Source organism: Paramisgurnus dabryanus, chromosome 23, assembly GCF_030506205.2.
Source record: "Paramisgurnus dabryanus chromosome 23, PD_genome_1.1, whole genome shotgun sequence".
Classification (NCBI taxonomy): Eukaryota; Metazoa; Chordata; class Actinopteri; order Cypriniformes; family Cobitidae; genus Paramisgurnus; species Paramisgurnus dabryanus.
Genome location: NC_133359.1, coordinates 9,802,955 through 9,830,575, shown reverse-complemented (window position 1 = coordinate 9,830,575; position 27,621 = coordinate 9,802,955). Strand labels below are relative to the sequence as shown.

Below are 27,621 nucleotides of genomic sequence, written 5' to 3'. Positions count from 1 at the left end.
TAAGAGAACATTTCTACAAATAAATCCAGTCAAAAGTATTACACTATGTATCATCAGCATCTGGTTGAGTTGAGACTTGTTCTTAGTCCTGCAAGTTGCTTTATTTATTGTGTGGTGCAATGTATGGTATGTAAAAAAAAAGTAAATTTAAGAGCACCTGTAACGTATTTATACATAATGGAGTGGATAACAGCACTTCTTTATATAGATAATTGTCACATGACTAGGAAGTACAAAAACCTATTGTCTCATGGTACAGCCAGCATATTGTGGAATTCAGCAAAATGTGCAATGATTTGTCTGACATTAAAAGGGTCGATGTGGAATTGTTATTAAAAACTATTTCAAAAGCTGTCCACAAATATTCAGTTAGATGCACTGTGCTGAGAAATGCCAAAAATGTAGACCAGCAACATCATGATTCATGTCTCAGTACACTGAGTGGTTTTATGAATGAGATAAAATCTATTTTAGGAACTTACAGCTTTCTAGAACACTGATAATGTCCTTTATCACCAATACCAGCATTTATGTAACCAATGACATGAGATAAATACATAGTGCCAGAAAGGCAGTGCCCAGCAGATCCCCCAGAGCTGTCAGATAAGGGATGGAGAAGCTATCAGGATCCCTGCCGAACTTCCACAAGCAGTGAACCATCGCATCAGCTATGCACAGCAGTAGTGAAACCTGTGTGGAATAAGATTGGGAAAAGGTTTCAGATAAAAGCATGACCAAATTAGCAATACGTAACAAAGTACCCTGTCCGATACTTTCTATTGGAAAGTGTTGCACTTAGAAATACATTAATAAACCTTTCCACAATAAGAAACACAATTTGAGGTATTACTCTTGCACAAAGGATCTGAATCAACCCACAAAATGGGCAGTGATATGAAAACAGTGATACTTTCACTTGCCTGTGTAAAAGCTGCAACCAAATAGAAAGATATAAAGACAGGAGTGGGCGGAGTTTGTCTCCCTTCTATTAGGTAAATGGTGTAGATGAAAACCAGATGACCTGGGATGGCCAATGCGAGCAGCACCTGTGCTGATCTTCCATTCGGGCCTGCCAGTAAAACAGTGAAACTGATAGTGATCTCAAAATAACTTTAATAATTTATTAAAGTATAGGCATAGAAACAATTCTACCTTTGGCACAAAAGCTGCGACAGGGGCAGTAACATCCTTTAGCATCGTCTGGAAGCTCACCTAGAGTACACTGAAAATGCAGATAGGTAGCTATTCGACTAGCCTGGATCGAAACCAGATTACCACCAACACCTTAAAAAGAGGTTAGTGAAAGTGTGCAAAAAAGTTGAAATAAGTTTTCACATTGTTTTTACTAAAACCCAGCAAATGAGTTTGTTTGACGCACCATTTATAACAGGTGTGTACACCACAATTCTCTCAAGGTTCGGATCAGTAATGGTTTTGTCCAGAATCAGTCCTCCAAGACTGAAAATAAAAAAGAAGACACTCTTATAGTTGGCTATGGGTGTAGTGATAAAGTGAGATGATGTTTGTATTTACCTGCTGATCATAAGAGCTGTTACTATTGGCTCCCAGCCGGTACGGAGCAGTTTGCGACTCTCAGGATGCCGAAATGAAACGATTACCCACAGTGGTGTCAGACACAAGAAAATGATACACACCAGGTAGGAAATATATGGGTAAGGCTCTACAAACAAGAAAAAATGACACATTGGGATAAGAAAAAAGCTAAAAGTAAATAACCAAATAACAAACTGTGGACCACCCACGAATCTTAAGAAGTGAAAGCAGTTTTTGATCAGATCAGAATGTTAACATACACTCTTCTCACCCATGCAATAAAAGAAGCCTTGACCAATGATGGCAAGAAGTCCCAATGTGATGAGGTCTCCAAAACTGGCTGCGAGCGGCGTGGCTATGTTGTCTGGGTTGATGCCGACCTTTTTTGATCCAATAATCACACCAACTATTAAGACCCCTAGAAATGACACATTTGTGTATATAATAGATATGCATTTTAATTTTTGTGACCCAGCTAAAGTAATTATTTGTTGATTTTTTTCAACATTGGAAATCAAAGATGTGAAATCAAACCTTTTTACCTCTTACATTTAGAATTTGATTGAGACTGGATTTCACAGATAGGCTAACAATGGTGCAATACTTTTCAATATTACACAAATGTATTAATAGAACAACAAACAAGTTTGACGCCCAACAACATTGTTTGCTATCACAACTAAATTGCTCCCAATAATCAATCATAATGAAAATCTCATGCTAAATTCTGATAATATTGGCTATTTGACCTGAGGACATCAGGTCTATATTTGGCCCATGTGTTTGGACACATAGAAAATGAGTTTGCACACTCAAGATCTCAAGCCATGAGTTATTCAAGTGACAAGTCTGATCTCATGACCAGGACCCTCTCTGTAGACCTCCTGATTTGATGCAACAACAAAGGTGCCTTAGAATGGAAAACTGTATTTACCTAGGCATAGATGAATAATAAGAGTTCTGTACATGGTAATGACATATCGTAAGCCTCAAACACAATGTTTTCCTTCATCTTATGTAAACCTCGTGCATGCCATGTTTCCAACATAAACATAAACACCAACTATGACATTACAGTCGCGATGTACGCCCCCAACATTAAATTACACATTAAATTAAGTACAATGTTGTTACAATGCTAAAAACAAAGTTGTGACTGCTGAGTAAGCCCTATATGCTACATTTAAGCTGAAGTTGACGTTACAGTTCAACCCAGTATCACAAAAAAATTACGTATCTATAGTCGCGTAAATTTGTGATTCTTTTCCGTGATACTGTCACGTTTTTTACGTGACACATATTTCAGTTTACGTGTCATTGTCACGTATTGGTTACTCAACTGTTTTGTCCTATTTTCAAACCATTGTCGCTTCGGTTTAGGGTTAGATTTACATAAAATGACATCCTTACCAAATCCAACTCTAACCCTATAATGCCAGGCGACAATGGTTTGAAATCAGAAAATATAAAAAAATATATCTGAAAAAATAGTATACTGTAAAAAATACTTTGCTGCCTTAAAATTTTTTGTAAATCAACTCAGATTTACAAGTCATGTCAACAGAGATGAGTTGTCACAACTTATAAAATATAGTTGAGAAAAGTCAACTTAATTTTATAAGTTATAACAACTCACCTGTAGTTATAACAACTCATCTCTAGTCAAGATAAATAATAGTAAGTTGAAATGACTTGTAAATCCGAGTTGATTCAACAAAAAATGTTAAGGCAGCAAAGTATAAACTAAAACATAAAGTGACATCCTAATGCAAACACCAAATCTAACCCTTAACCGAAGTGACAATGGTTTGAAAAAAGGACAAAACAGTTGAGTAACCAATACGTGACAATGACACGTAAACAGAAATATGTGATACGGTCATGTAAAAACGCGGAAAAATGTGACAGTGTAATGGAAAAGAATCACAAATTGAAATGAATATAGGTACGTAATTTTGTGATACAGGGTTGCAACGTTACATTTTGCAAGTCCATACTGAAAAAACAACCTTACCACTTAGAAACGTCAATTAACAATCTCCAAACAATTGATTATTCGTCAAATTCTGTATCTTTGTCTGATACAGGCTCAAACATAAGGTCTGCTTACACACACACAGAGCCACTGAAGGAGCTGCTCTAAGAAACAGCCAATCAGAGCAGAGCTCAACATTATTATTTATGACCCTTTCAAATAAGGTAATAATACACCATTTAATTCCATTTAGGGTTGTAAATGGACATGTAAAACCATCTATAGATAATTTTTTTATTTATTAAAGTTACATATGTAGATATCAGAGAACAATTTAACATATTATTTGTATGCACTCTTTGGCACCTTTAAATTTTAAAATCATATTTTTACATAATATACATGCTTCATTTAGTCAGAAGATTTCTTTAGAAATACAAGTTGAATGCAAACCTTGCAACATTGATGACGTGAATGCAGTCACTACACTGCAACAGCAAAGCAATGCTACATGGTTTATAAGAATCTCGTCCAGTAGGATCCATCCAAGACCTGAAGCTACCAGTGCAGCGATAAAGCCCAGGACAGTTGCTTGTAGCTGTCAGGACAAATAAAGCATCATTTCATTGAACTTCACAACCAGATGAAAATAAAGTAAGAGAATTAACCTGCTTGAGGGCAAGATTTCCCACAATCAGGTTCCACTTCTCACTTGAAGAGGTCATTCTGCCAACATTCACCTGCAAAATTATTCAGAAAGACTTATTCATTTATAAAGAATCCAAAGAGAATATGGTGTTATTATAAAATTGTGATTTTTTTCTATCCTCAAACTGTCAAAAAAAAAGTAAACTATGAGGGCACTTTTTTGCAGTGCACAAAAAACTCTTTGACAAACAAGGGATAAATACCACAGGACAAATGCTTTAATAAGGTGGAAGACAAATGCAACATTCAATTCATATGAAGTAGATTTGAGTTTTGACCAGCATATGTTGGGTTAAGCTGGTAAAGTAGCCCTCAACAGACCTACCAGGGGTGTTGTTAAGCTGGAGAAGATAAGCCACTTACCTTTTCCAACCCTATCAACGCCTCTTTCATGTAATTTGTTCAAATGCACCCCAGGAAAACGACTTTTACAAGCTCACCACCATAAACGTCTGGACATTAGCACACATTTAAGTAACATCTGTGATCTTACTGCAGTGGATAGTCTTGATGCCAGTGTCATCTCTAGGTTGCCCTTTAGACCAAGTAGAGGTGGGACCAGGATGAAGATCTCAGTCACATTTAGAAAGACGTCCCAGTGCTGTCTCACAAACACAAAGAGGATCCATTGACAATGATTACTTCATCCAGATCTACCCAAACCCCATCATCTCCCTCCAACAGTATACTCACCTGCACAAGTTCAAGTAACGTCCCCGCCATCACTGTTCCAAAACCCGCGAGGAGGCACGGAACCAGAATCTGTAGCACCATAGCTCCGACCGACTCACTCGGCATCTTTTGACGAATATCCAGTGGTTCATCCTGTATCATGGCTGTAGAGGTTGAAAATGTCCCATAGACCGCATGGGGCACCAGGGGATCTAAGTCTGAAAACTCTTTTTTTGTGTTACTGCTGATAGAAAGGGTGAAGCTAGATGGGCTGCCTTTAGACATAAAGTGATTCCCATCTTTTGTTAGGTCATCTGGGCCTTCATTTAAAGATGCCATTGCTTGTTAAATACTTATAGACAGATGTGAAAATTATTAATTTAAAGTTTCAAAATGCTTGTGTTAAGTGAAACGTGATGATGTGTTTCATTTGTTTTGTGGTTCTTGCTTGGCATTTCCCCTGAAATCAGAAACAGTGTTATAAACATTAGTGGTTTGAACATGAAAGCTATTATAATAAACTCTATAAGCAAGTGCTGATAGTATTACATTAGTTTCTAATTTTTCCTGGTGAGGTCTTGCTCAGTAGAGAATTGCGTTAGCAGTGCTAAAGGTGATTGGGTCAAACCCAGGGAACAAATACACTGATAAAAATGCATACCTTGTAATGGACTGTAAGTCCCTTTGGATAACAGTGTTTGACAAATCCGATAACATTCTTTTAACATTTTAATGATTTAGGAATTTCTATTTAATTCAAATTCAACACAAGCTGGTAGATCAAGCAGAAAATTGTTAACTAAGAAAAGAATAAAATAATAAAAATAACAGTAATTTTCAGCACAAAACAGTACTTGTTAAAATTAATTTAATGTTTTTCTTTATGAGATTTGATAAAAATGTAAAAAAATAGGGTATACAATAAAAAAACAAAGAATACTGTATAAAAGTATTTACATTAAATAAATATTAAATTAGAAACACGCAAAAAAGTAGGTCTGTCAAAAGATTAATCGCATACAAAATAAAAGTTTGTGTCTGCATAATATATTTGTATGTGTGTTCTGTGTAATTGTCATGTATAAATACACACATACATGTATACTTTTTTAAAAAAAATTATGAGTATATTTTGGTATGTATATATAATATAATATAAAATAAATAAATATATGTATATGCAAAACATACCTTTATTTTGTATGCGCTTAATCGCCATTCATCTTTTGACAATCATAAAAAAAATTATTAAGAATATGCCAGCATTCAAATATTAATACCTGGTGGTATAATTAACTTATATAGAAGTAGCTATAAAAGTTATTTTAAAGGTATAAATAACTATAGGTATAAAAAACAGAGCAGTGCATGCATAAACAGAGCAACATGCCATTCACATGTAATGTATGATTATTAATTGGCCTAATAACATATTTTATTCAATGTTTAATATAAACTCAGAAATGTCCATTTTACCAAAATGCATCATGAGTGAAAATACATTAGATTATGACTATGAATTTAACAATTTTAACAATTGCTTTAAAAAAGTAAGAAAAAGTAAACCTTACCCATAAGCAAAGCCTTTATCGTTCTCTTCATTGGGCGCTCTGTACACCCTGCAGCTAAGGTTCACATGACAGCACTGAAGTCAACCGGCCGCCGACCAGCAGTCACTAAAACGTATATTGTGAAATACTTACTGCCCATTAGCTCATTTCACATATAGATTTCATTTGGAAACAATTCAAAGGATTGTATTAGGCTTGGTATTTGAGGAAACAGTGGCCCCATAGTGAAGTTTGTCTGCTGTTATCGCCGTCCTTTGGACAGGGCGAGAAATGTAAATTGATTGATTTCTTATTGATCAAATAAAAACTCGCATTGCGACGAATTTAACAATGACAAGAACAGCCTTAAGGAGTTTTTTATTCGCAATTTTATATGTCTTTCTTCAAATATGTAGTTTTGCTACAGTGTTGATAATAAAGAAAGGCATTTGATTATATAATAAAAAAGTATAATATAGTAGTCCTTAAAGCTGCAATCTTAGTTTTTCCTTAAAATAAATTAAAATCCGTCTTTGACCAAAAAATAAAATAAGTTCATAAAGCACAGAGCTCGAATCGCTCTCGCGGTACTTTGATGTCATATGCAGATTCGTCTGCGCAATGCTGTAGACAGGAAGTTCGCGTGAAAATCATGTGACTTTCAGCACAGCACAACCCCTCCCCTCTCTGTGCTTGTGTGTGTGTGTGAAATTTTTTCCCAATGAAATGCAAACACAGTGAGCTAATGGCAGTTTTTTGCTAGCATTGTGTGTGTTGTTTATTTCAGTATGGCAGTGGATTCATTATCCCCTGATTGGGAATTTGATCGCTTTGATGATGGATCGCAAAGTAAGTAAAGCGCGCCGTTGGTTTGCTGGATTTGTTTTTGATGTGACGGCTTTAAAAAGCCTGTGACTAGCGGTGTAATGTTAGCTAGAAGTCAGATGACCAGAGAAAGTGACCAAGTTCAGGCACTCTGATTAGATTTTAGCTTTATTGATTGTACAAATAATGTCATTAATAAGCAAGACTTTCACTTTCATTTGAACGTGTTTACACATTGCATTAATAGATTGAATTTCGTTTTCTGCACAATCTTAGAAAGTAATTTGAAAAGTGCATTATGTTGTCAGTAATCGAAAGTGGATGCAATTTAATTTTGAGGTCATTTCAATGTATTTTCAACGTTTAACCCACACACACTTGCTGTATTGTGATGTTTTAAGAGAAACAAAATCGTTGTTATTACTATAGAAACAATGTAACCTTTAACTGTTTGGATTTGGTTTGGAAAATTTCATATATGGTATTAATTACGCATATTTATTTGTAAATATAAATTGCACCTGTCAAGGTGACTCGCACTACCAAAATGAGGCTGTGTTACTAATTTAGATCTGGGATTAACAAACCACTGACCAATCAGATTCAAGCATTCCAAAGCATCTTGTAATAACTACAAATAATGTATAGTTATATGTATACAAATATATGCATACATAATGTTTTATTTGTCCAAATAAGGAAGGAAATCGTAATCAATTGCAAATCGCTGGTATGGTGTTGACGTTTTGCTTCTGCTTCCCTCCTTGCCAGAAATTCACACAGAAGTGCAGCTTAAAAGCTATGAGAAGTTTTTAGAGGACTATGCCACTCAGCTCCAGGGCATTGAGGAAGCGTTAGATGAATCTGTCGGAGATGTATGGGACTTTACTCTGGATCCTATTGCTTTGAAGGTATTGCATTATGAGGCATTTCTTTCTCGTTTAATTGCATTCACCCGCTGTTTGGCTGTGAAGTATAACTCTATCAGTCTTTGTTGTTTTATACAGCTCCTACCATATGAACAGTCCTCACTACTGGAGCTCATCAAAACTGAAAATAAGGTATTAAAAAGTTTGGAAAAATTGTATTCGACAACTATTTTAAAGGAAAAGTTCACCAAATATGAAAATTTTATGAAAAAATCACTTGCCATATAATGGATATACTTTACCCCTATTTGTTTTTTTTTTTAATCAGGTGCTTAACAAAGTCATCACAGTTTATGCAGCATTGTGCTGTGAGGTCAAAAAACTAAAGTATGAGGTACGTTGGAGAATAGATTGATTATACAATATTATATAAAGGTAGTTATTTAATACCTATGTTAATTGACATTTATTTTGTGATTTCTACTTTCAGGCCGAAACAAAGTTCTATAATGGCTTGTTGTATTATGGTGAAGGAGGTAATCATTTCTGTTTGCATAGAATTATCGCCATTTTTTTTTCTTGATAATGTGTATTTATGAGTGAAGCAAGATACTACAGAAAATTTGGGGGGTGGGACTTAATTTACTCCATCGAGATGTAGTGGGATCATGAATGGCCCTGTCCCAAATGACACACTCCGGACTTCCTTAGAATCCACACTTTGATGACATCATGTAGTGCAGACCTTAATAGGGACCCTTGACGCGAGTCCACGAGGATGCACCAGAGTCGTCTTTTGGGACAGACTCGAGCCTCACGCCGGAAATAGGAAGATAAGTTGCACATCAGTGTGAACTCCTCCCTTTCGTTGTCTGATTGCTCTTTCACAAGGACTTCTGGGTTGGTAAAGTGCGTGAAGCCTGCTGCAGTGTGGGCTTCGCCGAAGATCGCATCAAGGGTGCAAAGGGGGCGCTGATGAGCACACTTCGGAGTGTAAAAATGACAGATGGGACACCCTACGGACTCGTAGACTAAGCGAGCACACGCAATTTAAGGCCACGAGAGACTGAAAGTCCACATGAAGTGCGCCATTTGGGACGGGGTCAATAGTGGTCAAGTGGATGGAGGGGCGGGGCTTGAAATAAGAGGGCTTGGTGACATCATCTGAAAAGTTGTTATTGTGTAATGTCAATGTTATTACATTTATTAATTATGATTGTATAGGCAAAACCTGCTTTCCTTTATGAATTGTACACATAAAGAACAAAATAATTAGGGCTAATCGCTAATAATCATTTGCAGAATAAAAGTTTTAGTTTACATTATAAATGCATATGTACTGTGTATTATAATTATTTATATAAATAAACACGCATGCATGTATATATTTAAGAATTATTTACATGTATATATACAATATATAAATATTATACATGCCTGTGTGTGTATTTATATATACATAATTATTAGACATAATTATTATAGACGGTTTCATCGGACGCACGTGATACACGTCTGGATCCGAACTTTACTTCCGGTTTCGTTTTTTAAATGGTCTGACTAGTTGCTAAACTGATATCTTGAACAAATACCTCCTCGAAAATAACAAATATTTTGGTTTCCTATATAATCTATGTGTTGTTTTTTTGCTTGTTATATTAATAAACTACGTTTAAAGAACTTTGTTGTTGTTTATTCTTAGCGGAGCTTACCGGAAGTTACGTGAGGACCGCGACAGCTGCTTGTTTATGTTGTTACTGCTGAAACGGTCTATACACATGACACACATATGATGTTAACAAAAACTTTTATTTTGCAAACGATTAGTTGCGATTGGTAGTTCTGCAGCCCTAAAAATAAATCTCATGACTCGTTTCACTTTTTATCCTTAAAAGACTTATGACTTTTTTTGGGTTGCAGTGTCTGACACTAGTGTGGTGGAAGGAGAGTCTCAAATTCAGATGGGTCGCTTCATTTCCTTCCTGCAGGTTTGATATTGAACAGATTTTATTAAAATTTTCTATTACACGACTGAGCCCTCAATGACATGGATTTTTGTTTTAACACTTACAGGAGCTTTCTTGCTTCGTCTCCCGTTGCTTTGAGGTGGTGATCAATATGGTTCACCAGTTGGCTGCTTTATACAACAGCAACAAGTGAGAGGCTAAAATACTGCCTGTGTTATTCAACTGTTTATTGTTATGTTGATGCTTATTGTGCTTAACACCATGTTCTAACCATGTCAACCTCTAGGAATGCGACAAAAATCATTGAGTCCACAGGTGTACACTTTCAGGTAACTTTTTTGTCATGTGATCTTACATTCATCCATGTTTTATTGTGTTAATGATTGTACTTTGTCTTTATTCAGACAGTGTATGAGCATCTGGGTGAACTTCTGGTGGTTCTCATCACGCTGGATGAGATCATGGAGAACCACGCCACGCTGAAGGATCACTGGAAGATGTACAAAAGGTGGCGAGAGTCTTCAAAATGTTTTACTAGTCGCTAAAACCGTCAAATGAAGAGCATCAGGGACGTTTTTCATGTTTGCTGATCACGTGTTTTTTTTTGCAGGTTACTAAAATCTGTCCATCATAACCCAGCCAAGTTCGCCATACCAGAGGAGAAACTGAAGCCCTTTGAAAAGCTCTTACTTAAGCTGGAGGGGCAGTTGCTGGACAGCATGATCTTTCAGGTCTGGACCTACATTTCCTTATTCAGCTAGTTAAGGCATGAGAAACATGAAAAACGTGCAGGCCGGCATCAGTTTTGATCCTTAAAGGAAAACACCACCGTTTTTCAATATTTTACTGTGTTCTTACCTCAACTTAGATGAATTAATACATACATATCTTTTTTCAATGCACGCACTTTTAATCTTTGTACAGCGCTTCTTGAATGTGTTAGCATTTAGCCTAGCCCCATTAATTTCTATGGCTCCAAACAGGGATGAATTTAGAAGCCACCAAACACTTCCATGTTTTCCCTATTTAAAGACTGTTACATGAGTAGTTACACGAGTACGTATAGTGGCACAAAATAAAACTTTTGTTTGGAGCCATAGGAATGAATGGGGCTAGGCTAAATGCTAACACATTCAAGAAGCGCTGTACAAAGATTAAAAGTGCGCGCATTGAAAAAAGATATGTATGTATTCATTCATCTAAGTTGATGTAAGAACATAGTAAAATATTTAAAAACAGTGGTGTTTTCCTTTAAATGTGATCTTAAAGGAATATTCAATTTTCTTAAAAGAAAAATCCAGATAATTTACTCACCGCCATGTCATCCAAAACGTTGATGTCTTTCTTTGTTCAGTCGAGAAGAAATTATGTTTTTTGAGGAAAACATTGCAGGATTTTTCTCATTTTAATGGACTTTAATAGAGCCCAACATTTAATACTTAACTCAACACTTAACGGTTTTTTTCAACGGAGTTTCAAAGGACTATAAACGATCCCAAACGAGGCATAAGGGTCTTATCTAGCGAAAAGATTGTCATTTTTGATAAGAAAAATAAAAAATATCCACTTTTAAACCACAACTTCTCGTCTAGATCAGGTCGTGATGCGTGATGTGACCCCACGCAATACGTCATGACGTCAAGAGGTCACAGAAGACGAACGTGAAACTCCGCCCCAGTGTTTGCAAATGTGTTGAAAGAGGACCGTTCCTAGGTTCTTGTATGTCAACTGATACTAATTAATGTCTTTGTGTCAGTTTATTGTTTACAATGGTCCGCAAATTTGCGTTTTATATATGTAACGTGTGACCTCCCTACGTCACTACGCATTTACGTTAGGTTGCGCTGGATCAGACCTAGACGAGAAGTTGTGGTTTAAAAGAGCATATTTTTAATTTTTTTTGTCAAAAATGACAATCATTTCGCTAGATAAGACCCTAATGCCTCGTTTGGGATCGTTTATAGTCCTTTGAAACTCCATTAAAAAAACTGTTAAGTGTTGAGTTAAGTGTTAATTGTTGGGCTCTATTAAAGTCCATTAAAATGAGAAAAATCCTGCAATGTTTTCCTCAAAAAACATAATTTCTTCTCGACTGAACAAAGAAAGACATCAACATTTTGGATGACATGGTGGTGAGTAAATTATCTGGATTTTTCTTTTAAGAAAATTGAATATTCCTTTAAGGCTTCTGAAATAAACCTATGTATCCCTGGACCACAAAACAGTCATAAGGGTCAATTATTTTAAATTGATATTTATGCCTCATCTGAAAGTTGAAATGTATAAATCCACAGGAATTAAACTAGGCAGTTTAAAGTTGTTTTTATGTTGAAATATTGTCAAAATATCAGCTTTAAGTTTACTCTTGTTACTTTCCATATAGGCTTGTGTGGAGCAGAGGTTTGATAATCCAGGAGAGGGAGTGTCTGTCTCTAAAAACAGTGCCTTTGCTGAGGAGTTTGCCTATAATATAAGAACCATTTTTACCAATGTTGAGTCAAAGCTTGGTTAGTAGTCATTCTTTAATCAAATAACATGAATTACAACACATTTAGTGATTTAGCAGATGTTTTTATCCAACATATACATCTTTGAATGTACACAACTTTTTGCATTTGGCAGATGCTTTCATACATTCATATACATTTTTATCAGTATGTGCATTCCTTGGGAATCAAACCCACAACCTTTTATGCTGCTAGCACAATGTTCTACCAAATAAGCTGCTATAGGAATCTATTATTATTATTATCTTGATATTATTATGGAAAGTGGGCCTTTATAGTTAGTTTTATCGTGTTATGTGTCTTATAGGGGAACCGTCTGAGATCGATCAGAGGGACAAGTACGCAGGCATTTGCTGTCTCTTTGTTCTTCACTTCCATATCTTTAGGACTGTCGACAAGAAAATCTACAAATCCCTGCTGGACGTGTGTAAAAAGGTAAGCATACTTGCTTGTATAGTAAATATGTGCTTTGTTAGTCATTATTAAGACTCGTAATTTTACTTTGTTCACCAGGTGCCCGCAGTTACATTAGTAGCAAACATTGTCTGGTTTCCTGACACGTTTTTGACAAACAAAGTTCCAGCGGCTGCCAAAATGATGGATAAGAAAAGCCTCCAAACCATCCGCAGCAACAGAGATGCATACTTGCAGCAAAAAGCACAGATGCTAATAAAGTAAGCTGTATTAGCTTTTATTTCTTTTACAATAAAGCTTAAAAACGTATTGGACCAATTAAAGAGTACCAGATATTGGCTTGTAGTGTGAACATTCCGCTGTGTCATTGTGCAGAGACATGCAATCTTACTACATCTTTGTGACCTCTTGGATGATGAAGATGGAGTCCATATTATCTAAAGAACCAAAACCGGAGAAGCAATCTGAAGACTTGAGCAATAGGTGTAATATATTTGTACAGGTACATATCATCATTTACATTTTCAACATAATGATTGGGTGTTTGATTTCCAGGGAGCAGGCATACTGATACTGATACATAACTTGATACTTTGAATGCACTGTGAGTCTGCCAAATAGATAAAAAGATGTATTTTTCTTCAGGGAATCCTGTATGCTTACAGCATCAGCACCATCATCAAGACAACCATGAACATGTACATGTCAATGCAGCGGCCCATGACCAAGACCTCTGTGAAGGCCCTGTGCCGATTAGTGGAGCTGTTAAAAGTGAGTTAATGAGAATTGTCAGAAGCTTTGAAGCGCACATTGTTTATAAGAAATGTTTATCATGCACAGGCTTTGAAGCGCACAGTGTTCATAAGCAGTGTTTATCATGCACAGGCTATGAAGCACAGTGTTTAAGCAGTGTTTATCATGCACAGGCTTTGAAGCGCACAGTGTTCATAAGCAGTGTTTATCATGCACAGGCTTTGAAGCGCACAGTGTTCATAAGCAGTGTTTATCATGCACAGGCTATGAAGCACACAGTGTTTAAGCAGTGTTTATCATGCACAGGCTATGAAGCACAGTGTTTAAGCAGTGTTTATCATGCACAGGCTTTGAAGCGCACAGTGTTCATAAGCAGTGTTTATCATGCACAGGCTTTGAAGCACACAGTGTTCATAAGCAGTGTTTATCATGCACAGGCTATGAAGCACACAGTGTTCATAAGCAGTGTTTATCATGCACAGGCTATGAAGCACAGTGTTCATAAGCAGTGTTTATCATGCACAGGCTATGAAGCACAGTGTTTAAGCAGTGTTTATCATGCACAGGCTTTGAAGCGCACAGTGTTCATTAGCAGTGTTTATCATGCACAGGCTTTGAAGCACACAGTGTTCATAAACAGTGTTTATCATGCACAGGCTATGAAGCACACAGTGTTTAAGCAGTGTTTATCATGCACAGGCTATGAAGCACAGTGTTTAAGCAGTGTTTATCATGCACAGGCTTTGAAGCGCATAGTTTTCATAAGCAGTGTTTATCATGCACAGGCTTTGAAGCACACAGTGTTCATAAGCAGTGTTTATCATGCACAAGCTTTGAAGCGCACAGTGTTCATAAGCAGTGTTTATCATGCACAGGCTATGAAGCACAGTGTTTAAGCAGTGTTTATCATGCACAGGCTTTGAAGCGCACAGTGTTCATAAGCAGTGTTTATCATGCACAGGCTTTGAAGCGCACAGTGTTCATAAGCAGTGTTTATCATGCACAGGCTTTGAAGCACACAGTGTTCATAAGCAGTGTTTATCGTGCACAGGCTTTGAAGCGCACAGTGTTTAAAAGCAGTGTTTATCATGCACAGGCTTTGAAGCGCACAGTGTTTATAAGCAGTGTTTATCATGCACAGGCTTTGAAGCACACAGTGTTTATAAGCAGAGTTTATGATGCATAGGCTTTGAAGCGCACCATGTTCATAAGCATTGTTTATAATGCACAGGCTTTGAAGCAGCAGAAGCACACAGTGTTTACAAGCAGTGTTTATCCTCCACAGGCTTTGAAGCGCACAGTGTTTATAAGCAGAGTTTATCATGCATAGGCTTTGAAGCACACCGTGTTCATAAGCAGTGTTTATCATGCACAGGCTTTGAAGCGCACAGTGTTAATAAGCAGTGTTTATCATGCAAAGGCTTTGAATCGCACCGTGTTTATAAGCAGTGTTTATCATGCACAGGCTATGAAGCACACAGTGTTCATAAGCAGTGTTTATCGTGCACAGGCTTTGAAGCGCACAATGTTTAAAAGCAGTGTTTATCATGCACAGGCTTTGAAGCGCACAGTGTTTATAAGCAGTGTTTATCATGCACAGGCTTTGAAGCACACAGTGTTTATAAGCAGAGTTTATGATGCATAGGCTTTGAAGCGCACCATGTTCATAAGCATTGTTTATAATGCACAGGCTTTGAAGCAGCAGAAGCACACAGTGTTTACAAGCAGTGTTTATCCTCCACAGGCTTTGAAGCGCACAGTGTTTATAAGCAGAGTTTATCATGCATAGGCTTTGAAGCACACCGTGTTCATAAGCAGTGTTTATCATGCACAGGCTTTGAAGCGCACAGTGTTAATAAGCAGTGTTTATCATCCAAAGGCTTTGAAGCGCACAGTGTTTATAAGCAGTGTTTTATCATGCACAGGCTTTGAAGCGCACAGTGTTTATAAGCAGTGTTTATCATACACAGGCTTTGAAGTCTACAGTGTTAAACAATGTTTATCATGCACAGGTTTTGAAGTGCACAGTGTGAGTGATAAGCAGTGTTTATCATGCACAGCTTTGAAGTGTACAGTATTTATAAGCAGAATTTATCCTCCACAGGCTTTGAAGCGCACAGTGTCTATATGCAGTGTTTATCATGCACAGGCTTTGAAATGCACAGTGTTTATAAGCAGTGTTTATCATGCACAGCTTTGAAGTGTACAATGTTCAAAAGAAGTGTTTATAATGCTCACTGAATAAGAAGCACACAGTGTTAATTAGCAGTGTTTATCTTGCACAGGCTTTGAAGCGTACAGTGTTTATCTTGCACAGGCTTTGAAGCGTACAGTGTTTATCATGCACAGGCTTTGAAGCGTACAGTGTTTATAAGCAATGTTTATCATGCACAGGCTTTGAAACATGCAGTGTTTATCATGCTCAGGCTATGAAGCACACAGTGTTTGTAAGCAGTGTTTATCATGCACAGGCTGTGGAGCACACTTTCCACCGGCGGTCAATGGTCGTTGCAGACTCCGTGTCTCACATCACGCAGCATCTACAGGCTCAAGCTCTTGCCTCTATTTCCATTGCTAAGGTATTGATGCATCAAAACACCCATACTTCATACCAATGCCTACTGCATGTGATATGTGTCTGTCACCACAGTATACCTGTGATATTACAAGTGATGCTGACCTCCATGTTCTATCTTCATGATGTTGTCCTCAGAAAAGAGTGATTTCAGATAAGAAGTACAGTGAGCAGAGACTGGATGTTCTCTCTGCATTGGTTCTGGCTGAAAACACTCTGAATGGGCCCAGCACCAAGGAGAGGAGGCTTATAGTATCTCTGGCTCTCAGTGTTGGCACTCAATTGGTGAGTGACGGAGACCCTGATTTAATCTGTATACTTTTTAATCTAATCACAACAAATTACATAATATATATAATTATGTATTAAATATATATATTTAACATTTTACATAGAAAACATTCAAGGATGAGGAGCTTCTGCCTCTACAGCTTATTCTCAAGAAGCTGGACTTGATCAGTGAACTTCGAAAGCGGTGAGAACTGGACATGTTTGTCAATGAAATCTTTAGCAATAGTAGCTTCTGGCTGTGTAATCTTTGTGGTCAGTCTGTTGCAAGTGCATCATGGGATATTCTCTCTCTCTTCAGAGTAAAAGTGCAGTGCGACTGCAGTTTCCTCTATTGGCATCGTACAGTGTTCCCCATCTATCTGGATGATGTGTACGACAATGCAGTGGATGCGGCTAGAATACACGTAAAACAAATTTTGACAACACACAAAATTTTAACACTTTTCTTGATAATGGTTTGGTTATGAAAGTATTGTTTTAATTCCTAATAAAATAATATTTATATAAAATTAACATTAATGTATTCTACTGTTTCCTCTAGTACATGTTTAGTGCACTTAGAGACTGCGTGCCCACCATGTTGCATGCCAAGCACTTGGAGTCATGTGATCAGCTGCTGGCGTCTTACGACATTGAGATCATGGAAATCCTCAATGAGGTAAGACGACCGTCTCTTTCTTTCAGTAGATTTAAATGAGTGCTCTATTGATTTACATGATCCCTATTCATTAGCACCTGCTAGACAAGCTGTGTAAGGAGATTGAGAAAGACCTGCGTCTGTCTGTGCACACGCACCTCAAACTGGATGATCGAAACCCTTTTAAAGTTGGCATGAAGGACCTGGCTCACTTTTTCACTCTCAAACCCATTCGCTTCTTTAATAGGTTTATCGACATTAAAGGTAGGTTCTCGCTTATTCTATTTATAACTTTAATATTTAATAAACTTTACACATTAATAAAGATCAATTTGTGTGTTTCTCATTCTTCCTGTCTTTTTCATTTCATTTCATTTTTTGCTTTACTTGGAAGTACATTACAGTGTGGAAGTCGGATGGGTTGTGAAAACAGCTTTATGTTTACTTGTTTTGAATAAATGTAAGGTCAGATATAAAAGGTATAGTTCACCCAAAAATGAAAATTACCCCATGATTTGCTTACCCTCAAGCCATCATCGATTTATATGATGATCTTTTTTCAGACGAACACAACAGGAGATATATTGGTATAATGGTAGTAAATGGTGCTTCTGATTTAAAGCCCAAAAATGTGCATCCATCCTTCACAGAAGTAGTCCACATGGCTTCAGGGGGTTAATAAAGCCTTTTTGAGGGCAATCAATGCGATTTTGTAAGAAAAATGTAAATATTTAAAGGGGACATATCATAAAAATCTGACTTTTTTCATGTTTAAGTGCTATAATTGGCTCCCCAGTGCTTCTATCAACCTAGAAAATGTGAAAAGATCAACTCAGCAACTTAGTTTTGGTAAACCATTCTCTGCAAGCATGTGAAAAAATAGGTTATTGAAATTTGGCTCCCCTTGTGATGTCAGAAGGGGATAATACTGCCCCTTAATCTGCACTGTCCAACCACGGCACTGCCATTTAGTGCAGAGATCAACTCATTTGCATTTTAAAGCAACACTAAAGAGTTTTTGCTCTTTGCTCCCCCTACAGGTTGGAAGCGAAATTGTCCATTACCACTGTCGTAAATAATTTAGCCTACTGCAGCAAAGCTGGCTCTAGTTGGATTGTAGGTCTGCCGTAAAGCAAGTTTTTGTAGTTTTCACTCAAAATACAGGACCGCTGAAACTTTTTTGGAAATGTTATTTTAAGGTAAAAAAAATCCTTTTAGATTTCTATTTCCTGCATCAACACTTCCGCATTCGTCACTATGCTACTTTATCTCGTCACCATCAGAAGCCCCATTTACTACCATTATAAGTAGCTTCGAACAGCCATTTTCTAATATAACTATGATTGTTTTCATCTGGAAAAAATATAATGTTATACATGGAGGATGGCTTAAGGGGGAAGAAAGTTATGGGGTAATTATAATTTTTGGGTGAACTATCCCTTAAAGATCTGAGCTACTACATATATGGTAATAAATTCGAACCAAGGTAACACGCATACTAAAAAGTTAAAGGGATAGTTCACTTTAAAATTAAAATTCTGTCATCATTTATTCCTCCTCATGTTGTTCTAAACCTGTATGAATTTCTTTTTTCTGATGAACACAAAAGACGATATTTTGAGAAATGATGGTAAACACACAGCAGATAGTGACCATTGACTTCCATAGTAGGAATAAAAAAATATGATGGAATGTAATGGATACTGTCAACTGTGTGCTTACCATCATTTATCAAAATATTTTCTTCATCATTTATCACAATACTTCCAAAATATTTTTTCCTACTACGGAAGTGAATGGTCACTTCCTGCTGTGTGTTTACCATCATTCTTTTGTGTTCATCAGGAAAAAAATCATGCAGATTTAGTACAACATGAGGATGAGTAAACGATGTTAGAATTTTCATTTTAAAGTGAACTATCCCTTAAAGTTTGGATAAAAGTGTCTGCCAAATGTATAAATATAAATGTATGTCTTGCAGCCTATGTAACACACTATCTAGACAAGACGTTTTACAACCTGACAACTGTGGCTCTTCATGACTGGGCCACGTACAGTGAGATGAGGAACCTCGCCACACAACGCTACGGTTTGGTCATGACCGAGGCTCATCTACCCAGCCAAACTCTAGAACAGGTAAATAATCTCAACATTCAGTCCAAAAAGTCCAACAACCGTTCAGTTGAATGTGACATTGTCGTTTAAACTGGTGTCTTGTAGGGACTTGATGTTCTTGAGATTATGAGGAACATCCACGTCTTTGTCTCCCGCTACCTCTACAATCTTAACAACCAGGCAAGCCCCTTACCATTAAACCGATTTGTCCGCAGTGTTCGACTTAGTTTAACGATGAGTTTGTTTGTAGATCTTCATAGAGAAGACCAGCAACAACAAGCACTTGAACACCATTAACATCCGACACATTGCCAACTCCATTCGCACACATGGGACTGGTATCATGAACACAACGGTATGTGGAGATGTATTATGTGACCATATCATGGTGTGATGAAGTCACACTGATGCAAATTTTTGCTCTGCAGGTCAACTTTACGTATCAGTTCCTTCGCAAGAAGTTTTATATTTTCAGTCAGTTCATGTACGATGAACATATCAAATCCAGGCTCATCAAAGACATCCGCTTCTTCAGGGAAACCAAGGACCAGACGGACCAAAAGGTAGCTTGCAGGACAATAATGATCGATGATGGAAACTTTATCAAATGTGAAATACTTTTATAATGCAGTGTGTCTTGTTTATATCTTTTGTATGTAGTATCCTTTCGACAGAGCGGAAAAGTTCAACCGTGGTATCAGGAAGTTGGGTCTAACTCCAGATGGTCAGAGCTACCTCGATCAGTTTAGACAGCTGATCAGTCAAATTGGTAATGTTTGTTTCAACCTTTGTTTTTGTTTTTTTGATCAACACAAACTCTTTGAAAATGTTTTTCAGCCTGGAAATATATTTAACTAATTTAACAAACTTTAATTAATTTAATTTTGATTAAAATGATATATCACTCTTAGGCATGTGACTCTGTCTGTGAAGATTTTTAACATAAAATCATCCTACATAATGTAAACTACATTCTGTGAAAATATTACCATGATGCATTTAAAACTGACTGAGTAAGGTCAATCCATGTAATGAAATCAAACTTGAATTTTTGAATTTCACAGACAGGGTCACAAATGATAAAAAGTTAATCTTTTAAGTAAAAGTTAAATACAAATAGAAAATAAAAAGTGCAATACACATTTTCTATTTAAATTTGACTACTGAAGTAAGTAACTTGGTATTCATAACTTGTACTAGCTTTATAAAAATGCTAGGTTTTTAAAGTCACAGCTTAGTCTAAAATATATTTATTTTTATTAAATCTAATTCTGAATCATTGGCTTTCAGCTTTACAACATTTAGTCACTGTTTGTGGATGCCATAAAAAATACAATTAATTAATTCCTGGTCCTGTTATATTTTTGTTCATTAGTTTGTTTTTTGTTCGATCATTTCTTTAAATTAAAATAATTGTTTTGTTATTCCCTGTTTTGTTTTTTTTCAGGCAACGCGATGGGTTACGTACGGATGATTCGTTCAGGAGGGCTGCACTGTTGCAGTAGTGCTATCAGGTTGGTTTTTGAAGTACTAAAATATACTATTATTTGTGACCCTGGACCACAAAAGTCATAAGTACGGGTTTATTTGTATCAATAGCCATTAAAACATTGTATTACTAATTTTTTTAAATGCCAAAAGTCATTCAGATATTAAGTAAAGATCATATTCCATGAAGATATTCTGTAAATTTCCATCCATAAATATATAAAAAAACGTATTTTAAGAACATATATTATCTGGCAGACCGGGCAAATTCCCAGTGGACCAACGTACTTTTTGGGCCGATACATCTCATACTATTTTTGTCTGACCAGCCCATAACTTATGTCCAGGTTCATATTTGATTCAGAAGTTACATGATGAAGCCTTTTAAATATTCCTGTAGTGCTTTTCCGAATTACAGAGACATTTAGCACCAGTCAGTTTACATTTTAAACATTTCAGGGTTGTTTTCTGGACAGGGATAGATTAACCCAGGACTAGGCCTTAAAGGAATAAATCCAGATAATTTACTCACCACCATGTCATCCAAAATGTTGATGTCTTTCTTTGTTCAGTCGAGAAGAAATTATGTTTTTTGAGGAAAACATTGCAGGATTTTTCTCATTTTAATGGACTTTAATGGACACCAACACTTAACACTTAACTAAACACGTAACAGTTTTTTTTCAACGGAGTTTCAAAGGACTGTAAATGATCCCAAACGAGGCATAAGGGTCTTATCTAGCGAAACTATTGTAATTTTTGACAAGAAAATTAAAAAATATGCTCTTTTAAACCACAACTTTTCGTCTAGGTCCGGTCCAGCGCGACCTAACGTAAATGCGTAGTGACGTAGGGAGGTCAGGTGTTACATATATAAAACGCAAATTTGCGGACCATTGTAAACAATAAACTGACACAAAGACATTAATTAGTATCAGTTGACATACAACAACGTAGGAACGGTCCTCTTTCTCAACACTTGTAAACACTGGGGTGGAGTTTCGCATTCGTCCTCTGTGACCTCTTGACATCATGACGTATTGCGTGGGGTCACGCTGGCGCATCACAACCGGATCTAGACGAGAAGTTGTGCTTTAAAAGTGCATATTTTTTATTTTTCTTGTCAAAAATGACAATCGTTTCGCTAGATAAGACCCTTATGCCTCGTTTGGGATCGTTTAGAGTCCTTTAAATCTCCGTTGAAAAAAACTGTTAAGTGTTGAGTTAAGTATTAAGTATTGGGCTCTATTAAAGTCCATTAAAATGAGAAAAATCCTGCAATGTTTTCCTCAAAAAACATAATTTCTTCTCGACTGAACAAAGAAAGACATCAACATTTTGGATGACATGGTGGTGAGTAAATTATCTGGATTTTTCTTTTAAGAAAATGGAATATTCCTTTAAATATATTAGCACATTTAATAGTATTTTACCAACATACCTTATAAAAATACATTACTGGTGTGCATCTTAAGACAAAGCAATGACACTGACATATTTTAAGTAAGATTTTCAGTTAGGACACCTTAAACAAGAATTCATGTGGTATTTACATAGAAATTTGTTCCAGGTTTGTTCCTGATCTAGAAGATATTGTGAACTTTGAAGAGCTTGTGAAAGAAGAAGGCCTCTCAGAGGAAACACAAAAATCGGCAAGGTACCTCTGAGTGGGACTGTAATATCACTTCCCCAACATCTTCAAATCTCTTATTGTGAGGTAGAATTTCAAATTTGTTTGTATTTTCAGTCAGCTGGACTCTGTGCTCAGTGACCTGACCAGCAGTTCTGCCGAAGGCACCGAGTACTTCAAGAAGCTGGTGGGGGTTTTCGCACCAGAGTTTCGTAGCGCCAAGAACATGCACTTGAGGAACTTCTACATGATCGTTCCTCCTCTGGTTAGTCTGCAAGTCTTTGATAACTATGATGTTGGTTGTTAGCTGCAAATCGCTTAACCTCCATCTTGTATCTCCCACCCAGACAGTTAATTTTGTGGAGCACTCCATCAGCTGCAAAGAAAAACTGAATAAGAAGAATAAAGAAGGAGCCGCCTTCACAGATGATGGTTTTGCTATGGGTGCGTGTTAAGCTTTTATCTCCCAATGGCGTTTCATTGCAGCTGTTCTGAACAACGCTGTTATTTGTTTTCTGTCTTTTAGGGGTTGCGTACATCTTGAAGCTTCTAGACCAGTATCAGGAGTTCGACTCGCTGCACTGGTTCCAGGCTGTCAGAGAAAAGTACAAGAAGGAAATGAATGCGGTGGTGAAGGAGCAGAACGTTCAGTCAACCAGCCAGGATGAGAAGCTCATGCAGACGATGAACCTGACCCAGAAGAGACTGGATGTGTATCTGCAGGTCTGTTGAGGGTGAAGAAGATCCAGATGCATTAGAGCAAAGAGCCATGGTGCATTCAGATCAGTGCTAGATATTTAAAGAAAAAATAGTAATGTTTTATATAGCATAGCATCGAGATCAGCTGTGGAAATGTGCTTTTTGCTACAAGAAACAGGATTTTTAGTTTTTATTGAGATTTATACATCATCCGAAAGTAAATAAGCTTTCAATGGTTTGTTAGGATAGGACAATATTTTTTGCCGAGATCTGGAATGAGGGTCCAAAAAAATGAGAAAATCTCCTCTAAAGTTATCCAAATGAAGTCTTTAGCAACCACTCACAAAAAATTAACTTTGATTTACAGTAGAAAATGTAAGATAATTTTGACCCATACAATGCATTGTTGGCTATCGCTACAAATATATGTGCGACTTAAAGGGATAGTAAGTAGTGTTTTAAGTGTTTTATTAATCAAAATCAATGTCTTTATTCATAAATATGTCCTTTGAAAGCTTAGAATTTCTTCTTTTTACTTACATTGAACGGGTAAGTCCAAGGAAGCTTCCTTGTCGTTCCGCCATACTGATTAACTATAATCCGAGAGAGACAAAAAGCACTAGCCTACCAACGCGTTTCCACAACGCGTTTTCATTCAGAACACATGAACCAGCTGAAACGGACAAGGAGATCAGTGATTACATAACGGCTACCGTAGTTGCAACACGCATTTGGAAAAGCGAGGCGCTAGAGAGCACTATTCGTTTGAATGCAAAATAAAATTTCACCACTAGATGGGGGTAAATCCTTCTTATAGTACCTTTAAGACTGATGGTCACAAATGTACGAAACCCAGTGTAGTGCATTACATTGGACAGTTTCCCAAACTGGTGGTTTGCGGGGAATTGCAGGGGGTTAGCGAGTGGATGAAAAATAATTACTTAGAATTAAATCATATAATGTAAATAAATAATTTTAAATTAAAAATCTAAATAAAACACACAAATGATATATTTTATTCATTTAATCTGCATGTCATGTGGCTATTACATAACATTTTAAAGGATGTAGAATTTAAAACTTTATTTACCTAGGCACAGATGAATAATACGAACATGCTAATGACATATCATGAGCTTCAAACATGCTTGTTTCTTTGTTATTTAAAGGAAAACACCACAGTTTTTCAATATTTTACTATGTTCTTACCTCAACTTAGATGAATTAATACATACCCATATTTTTTCAATGCGTGCACTTAATCTTTGTACAGCGTGTCATGAATGTGTTAGCATTTAGCCTAGCCCCATTCATTCTTTAAGATCCAAACAGGGATGAATTTAGAAACCACCAAACTCTTCCATGTTTTTCCTATTTAAAGACTGTTACATGAGTAGTTACACGAGTAAGTATGGTGGCACAAAACAAAAAAAATGTAAGCGGATAAAAATGAGAACTATATTGTATTGAGGAAGAGCACTTAGTTCGCAGCACTTCGACCTCAGCGCGCAGTAACATCATCACTCCTGACTATTCCCCCCCTCTCGCTCAAACTACCGTCAATATTACTGCGCCCGATGTCGATGTGCTGCAAACTAAGTGCTCTTCCGCCATACAATAGAGTTCTCATTTTTATCCGCTTAAAAAATCTCCACCTTTTATTTTGTGCCACCATACTTACTCGTGTAACTACTCATGTAACAGTCTTTAAATAGGGGAAACATGGTAGTGTTTGTTGGCTGCTAAATTCATCCCTGTTTGGATCCTAAGGAATGAATGGGGCTAGGCTAAATGCTAACACATTCCCGACGCGCTGTACAAAGATGAAGTGCACGCATTGAAAAAAGATAGGTATGTATTAACTCGTCTTAAGTTGAGGTAAGAACATAATAATGTACGCCCCAACATTAAATTAAGTACAATGTTGTTACAATGCTAAAACAAAGTTGTGACTGCTGAGTTAGCGCTATATGCTAGTTAATGCTATATGCTAGCGTTTAGGCTGAAGTTCTACTATTGACATTTTAGTTCTGTTTTGCAGGTTCATACTGAGAAAACACAAACTTACCAGTCAGAAATGTCCATTAACAATCTCCGAATAATGAAGTATTCCTCAAAATCTGTATTTTTGTCTGATACAGGCTCAAACATATGGGCTGTTTGCACACACACAGAGCTACTGAAATGAGCCACTCTGAAAACAGCCAATGAAACATTGTATCAATGCATTCTTTGGCACTATTAATAAATCAGAAAACTAAGAAAATTGACAGTTTTGTGTACCTATAAAAATGACAAGACTTTTACCTTATTAACCATTACGTTACATACTATTGATAAAAACTTGTGGATGGATGAAAAATAAATATTTGAAGTTAAAGGAAAACACCACAGTTTCTCAATATTTTACTATGTTCTTACCTCAACTTGGACTAATTAAACTTTTTTCAATGCGTGCACTTCGTACAGCGCCACGTGAATGTGTTAGCATTTAGCTTAGCCCCATTCATTCCTATGGCTCCAAACAAGGATGAATTTAGAAGCCACCAAACACTTCCATGTTTTCCCTATTTAAAGACTGATACATGAGTAGTTACACGAGTAAGTATGGTGGCACAAAATAAAACTTTTGTTTGGACCCTAAGGAATGAATGGGGCTAGGCTGAATGCTAACACATTCAAGAAGCGCTGTACAAAGATTATAAGTGTACGCATTGAAAAACGATGTATATGTATTAATTCATCTAAATTGAGGTAAAACATGGTGTTTTCCTTTAAACATGCTATTAAATTATTGAAATATTTACATAAAATCTCAAGTAAATGCATCTTTTTTTTTCTCTATAGGAGTTTGAGCTGCTGTATTTCTCTCTAAGCAGCGCTCGGATCTTCTTCAGGGCTGATAAAACCGCAGCAGAGGAGACTCTGGAGAAAAAAGACAGAGGTTTGTTTTTTGATCTTTATTGAATATTTTATGGTCAATCAAATTTTGGCTCTACTGTAATGTCTTTTCATGTAACATGTATTTTTGTTCCTCAGAGGAAGTTAATAAAAGCGGTGCTGGTTCTTCTACCGTCGAGGGTTCTCCTGGTGACCCAAGTGCCAAGTGAAACCGAAGAGCAACCAAAGGAGTACGTGATACCAGGATTAATCCTGCGCAAACTATACGTCTAATACAAACATTGTATAGTATCTTTATTTTTTAATGTCATTGCGGCATGATGCCAGCTGCACTCATTTGACTGAAACTTAACTGTGGGGTTTGGACCAATGCTTCATTTTAAGAGCATGAATGTTTAGCTGTCTTGTCATTTGTTGCTTTCAACACTTGGCCATAAGAAAAATCTGATTGGTAGATGAAGCACTAAGGTTGTGTTGGTATTTTTTAGTAACACGGTTGAAATATTTTTTTAATTGTACTTCTGCATTTGGGATAGAGAGATCTAAAAAGAAATTAATGGATTGATGGTGTTATTCTCATCAAGAATATTAATGTACTAATAATTTTTTTATAAGCAACTGCAACGTCACAAGCATTCAATAAGTGAAGCATTGTCTGCATGTTTATTTCAATTGATGTGAAATATGTATTAAATATAGAAAAATGACGTTTGCTACCCAAAAGTAAATAACACCAGTGCTGGAATTAACCATACAGCATCGTGTCAAAAAATTCAATGCACTTGCCTTAAAGTTGCTGCTGTTTTTACAGTATTCAGTGTGACGTCTTTTAAGTGCACTGCACAGCAGTTTCTTCACTTCATTGACATTCCAGCTGTTGGTTTTTCTTTACTTTTTAGGTGGATTTTGTGTATTAACCTAATGCCATCATTACCTTCATTAAAAGACTTTTGGAAAAACCTAAAACTGTTTCCTTTACAAAAAGCAATATGATTCATTTTGCACAACGTGCTTATAAACGCTCTCACAAAAGGACCCCGACCCTTTTCCGATTTACCCCCACAACCCTCCCATATAGAGGCCAAACACTGGTTCAGGAAAGCCGTTCTGCTTTATTACAAAGAAAGGGAGCCTTAAAGGTGGTCAGAAAATACAAGATTGGTCTGTTTTTGTAATATCGGTTTTCCCTTTCCTATGAAATGTTTCTATTCAAATAGCTGCAGCTTAGATGTCTCCACCCTCTTTGTGTTTGGAATACAGATGTCCTCGCTTCATGAAACTCAAGCCTTCCACGTTTCCTTTATTTGTTGCGTTGAATTGGTCTTAAGTGCACAGGTTTACAAACATGAATCCCTGTCTGGCAGCTCGACATACTGTTCACTAGTTGATTTTTATTTTTTGTCTTTTGAGTTTTTGCTTCTACCACATAATGCCATTTCTGTTCACCTCCTAAAAACGAGGTCAAGCATAGTTACTTCCAAAATAGACGTC

General features: G+C 36.7%; 2 protein-coding genes across 2 annotated transcripts; one reads left to right on the top strand and one right to left on the bottom strand.

Moving 5' to 3' along the window:
* Positions 1-120: 120 nt before the first annotated feature.
* On the bottom strand, positions 121-6,753 carry slc41a2a (solute carrier family 41 member 2a). Its single transcript, XM_065292410.1, has 11 exons — positions 6,481-6,753; positions 4,931-5,369; positions 4,731-4,838; positions 4,198-4,269; positions 3,983-4,127; positions 1,826-1,972; positions 1,534-1,681; positions 1,379-1,458; positions 1,153-1,284; positions 921-1,069; positions 121-690 (listed from the first exon to the last, which is right to left on the bottom strand). The coding sequence occupies exons 2-11, from the start codon at positions 5,246-5,248 to the stop codon at positions 529-531; spliced, it is 1,461 nt and encodes a 486-aa protein (XP_065148482.1). The 5' UTR covers positions 5,249-5,369; positions 6,481-6,753; the 3' UTR covers positions 121-528.
* Positions 6,754-7,139: 386 nt separating this feature from the next.
* On the top strand, positions 7,140-27,096 carry washc4 (WASH complex subunit 4). The gene is made up of 33 exons (XM_065292011.2): positions 7,140-7,308; positions 8,056-8,195; positions 8,292-8,345; positions 8,482-8,547; positions 8,644-8,689; positions 10,074-10,141; positions 10,227-10,309; positions 10,407-10,449; positions 10,525-10,628; positions 10,731-10,851; positions 12,504-12,627; positions 12,935-13,062; positions 13,141-13,301; positions 13,417-13,543; positions 13,687-13,812; positions 16,266-16,373; positions 16,508-16,654; positions 16,765-16,844; positions 16,959-17,064; positions 17,202-17,318; positions 17,393-17,561; positions 19,279-19,433; positions 19,518-19,592; positions 19,663-19,767; positions 19,841-19,975; positions 20,073-20,181; positions 20,860-20,926; positions 22,471-22,557; positions 22,648-22,795; positions 22,878-22,974; positions 23,057-23,253; positions 26,077-26,173; positions 26,269-27,096. The coding sequence occupies exons 1-33, from the start codon at positions 7,248-7,250 to the stop codon at positions 26,337-26,339; spliced, it is 3,522 nt and encodes a 1,173-aa protein (XP_065148083.1). The 5' UTR covers positions 7,140-7,247; the 3' UTR covers positions 26,340-27,096.
* Positions 27,097-27,621: the final 525 nt, after the last annotated feature.

Excerpts from the sequence above, each read along its gene's own strand:
- slc41a2a (XM_065292410.1), bottom strand. The coding sequence starts at position 5,248 with ATGGCATCTTTAAATGAAGGCCCAGATGACCTAACAAAAGATGGGAAT. Across the intron at positions 4,839-4,930 it reads CGTTACTTGAACTTGTGCAG|CACTGGGACGTCTTTCTAAA; the intron begins GTGAGTATACTG and ends TTTGTGAGACAG. Across the intron at positions 1,459-1,533 it reads ACAGCTCTTATGATCAGCAG|TCTTGGAGGACTGATTCTGG; the intron begins GTAAATACAAAC and ends TTTTATTTTCAG.
- washc4 (XM_065292011.2), top strand. The coding sequence starts at position 7,248 with ATGGCAGTGGATTCATTATCCCCTGATTGGGAATTTGATCGCTTTGAT. Across the intron at positions 10,450-10,524 it reads CCACAGGTGTACACTTTCAG|ACAGTGTATGAGCATCTGGG; the intron begins GTAACTTTTTTG and ends GTCTTTATTCAG. Across the intron at positions 19,976-20,072 it reads AGGACCAGACGGACCAAAAG|TATCCTTTCGACAGAGCGGA; the intron begins GTAGCTTGCAGG and ends TTTTGTATGTAG.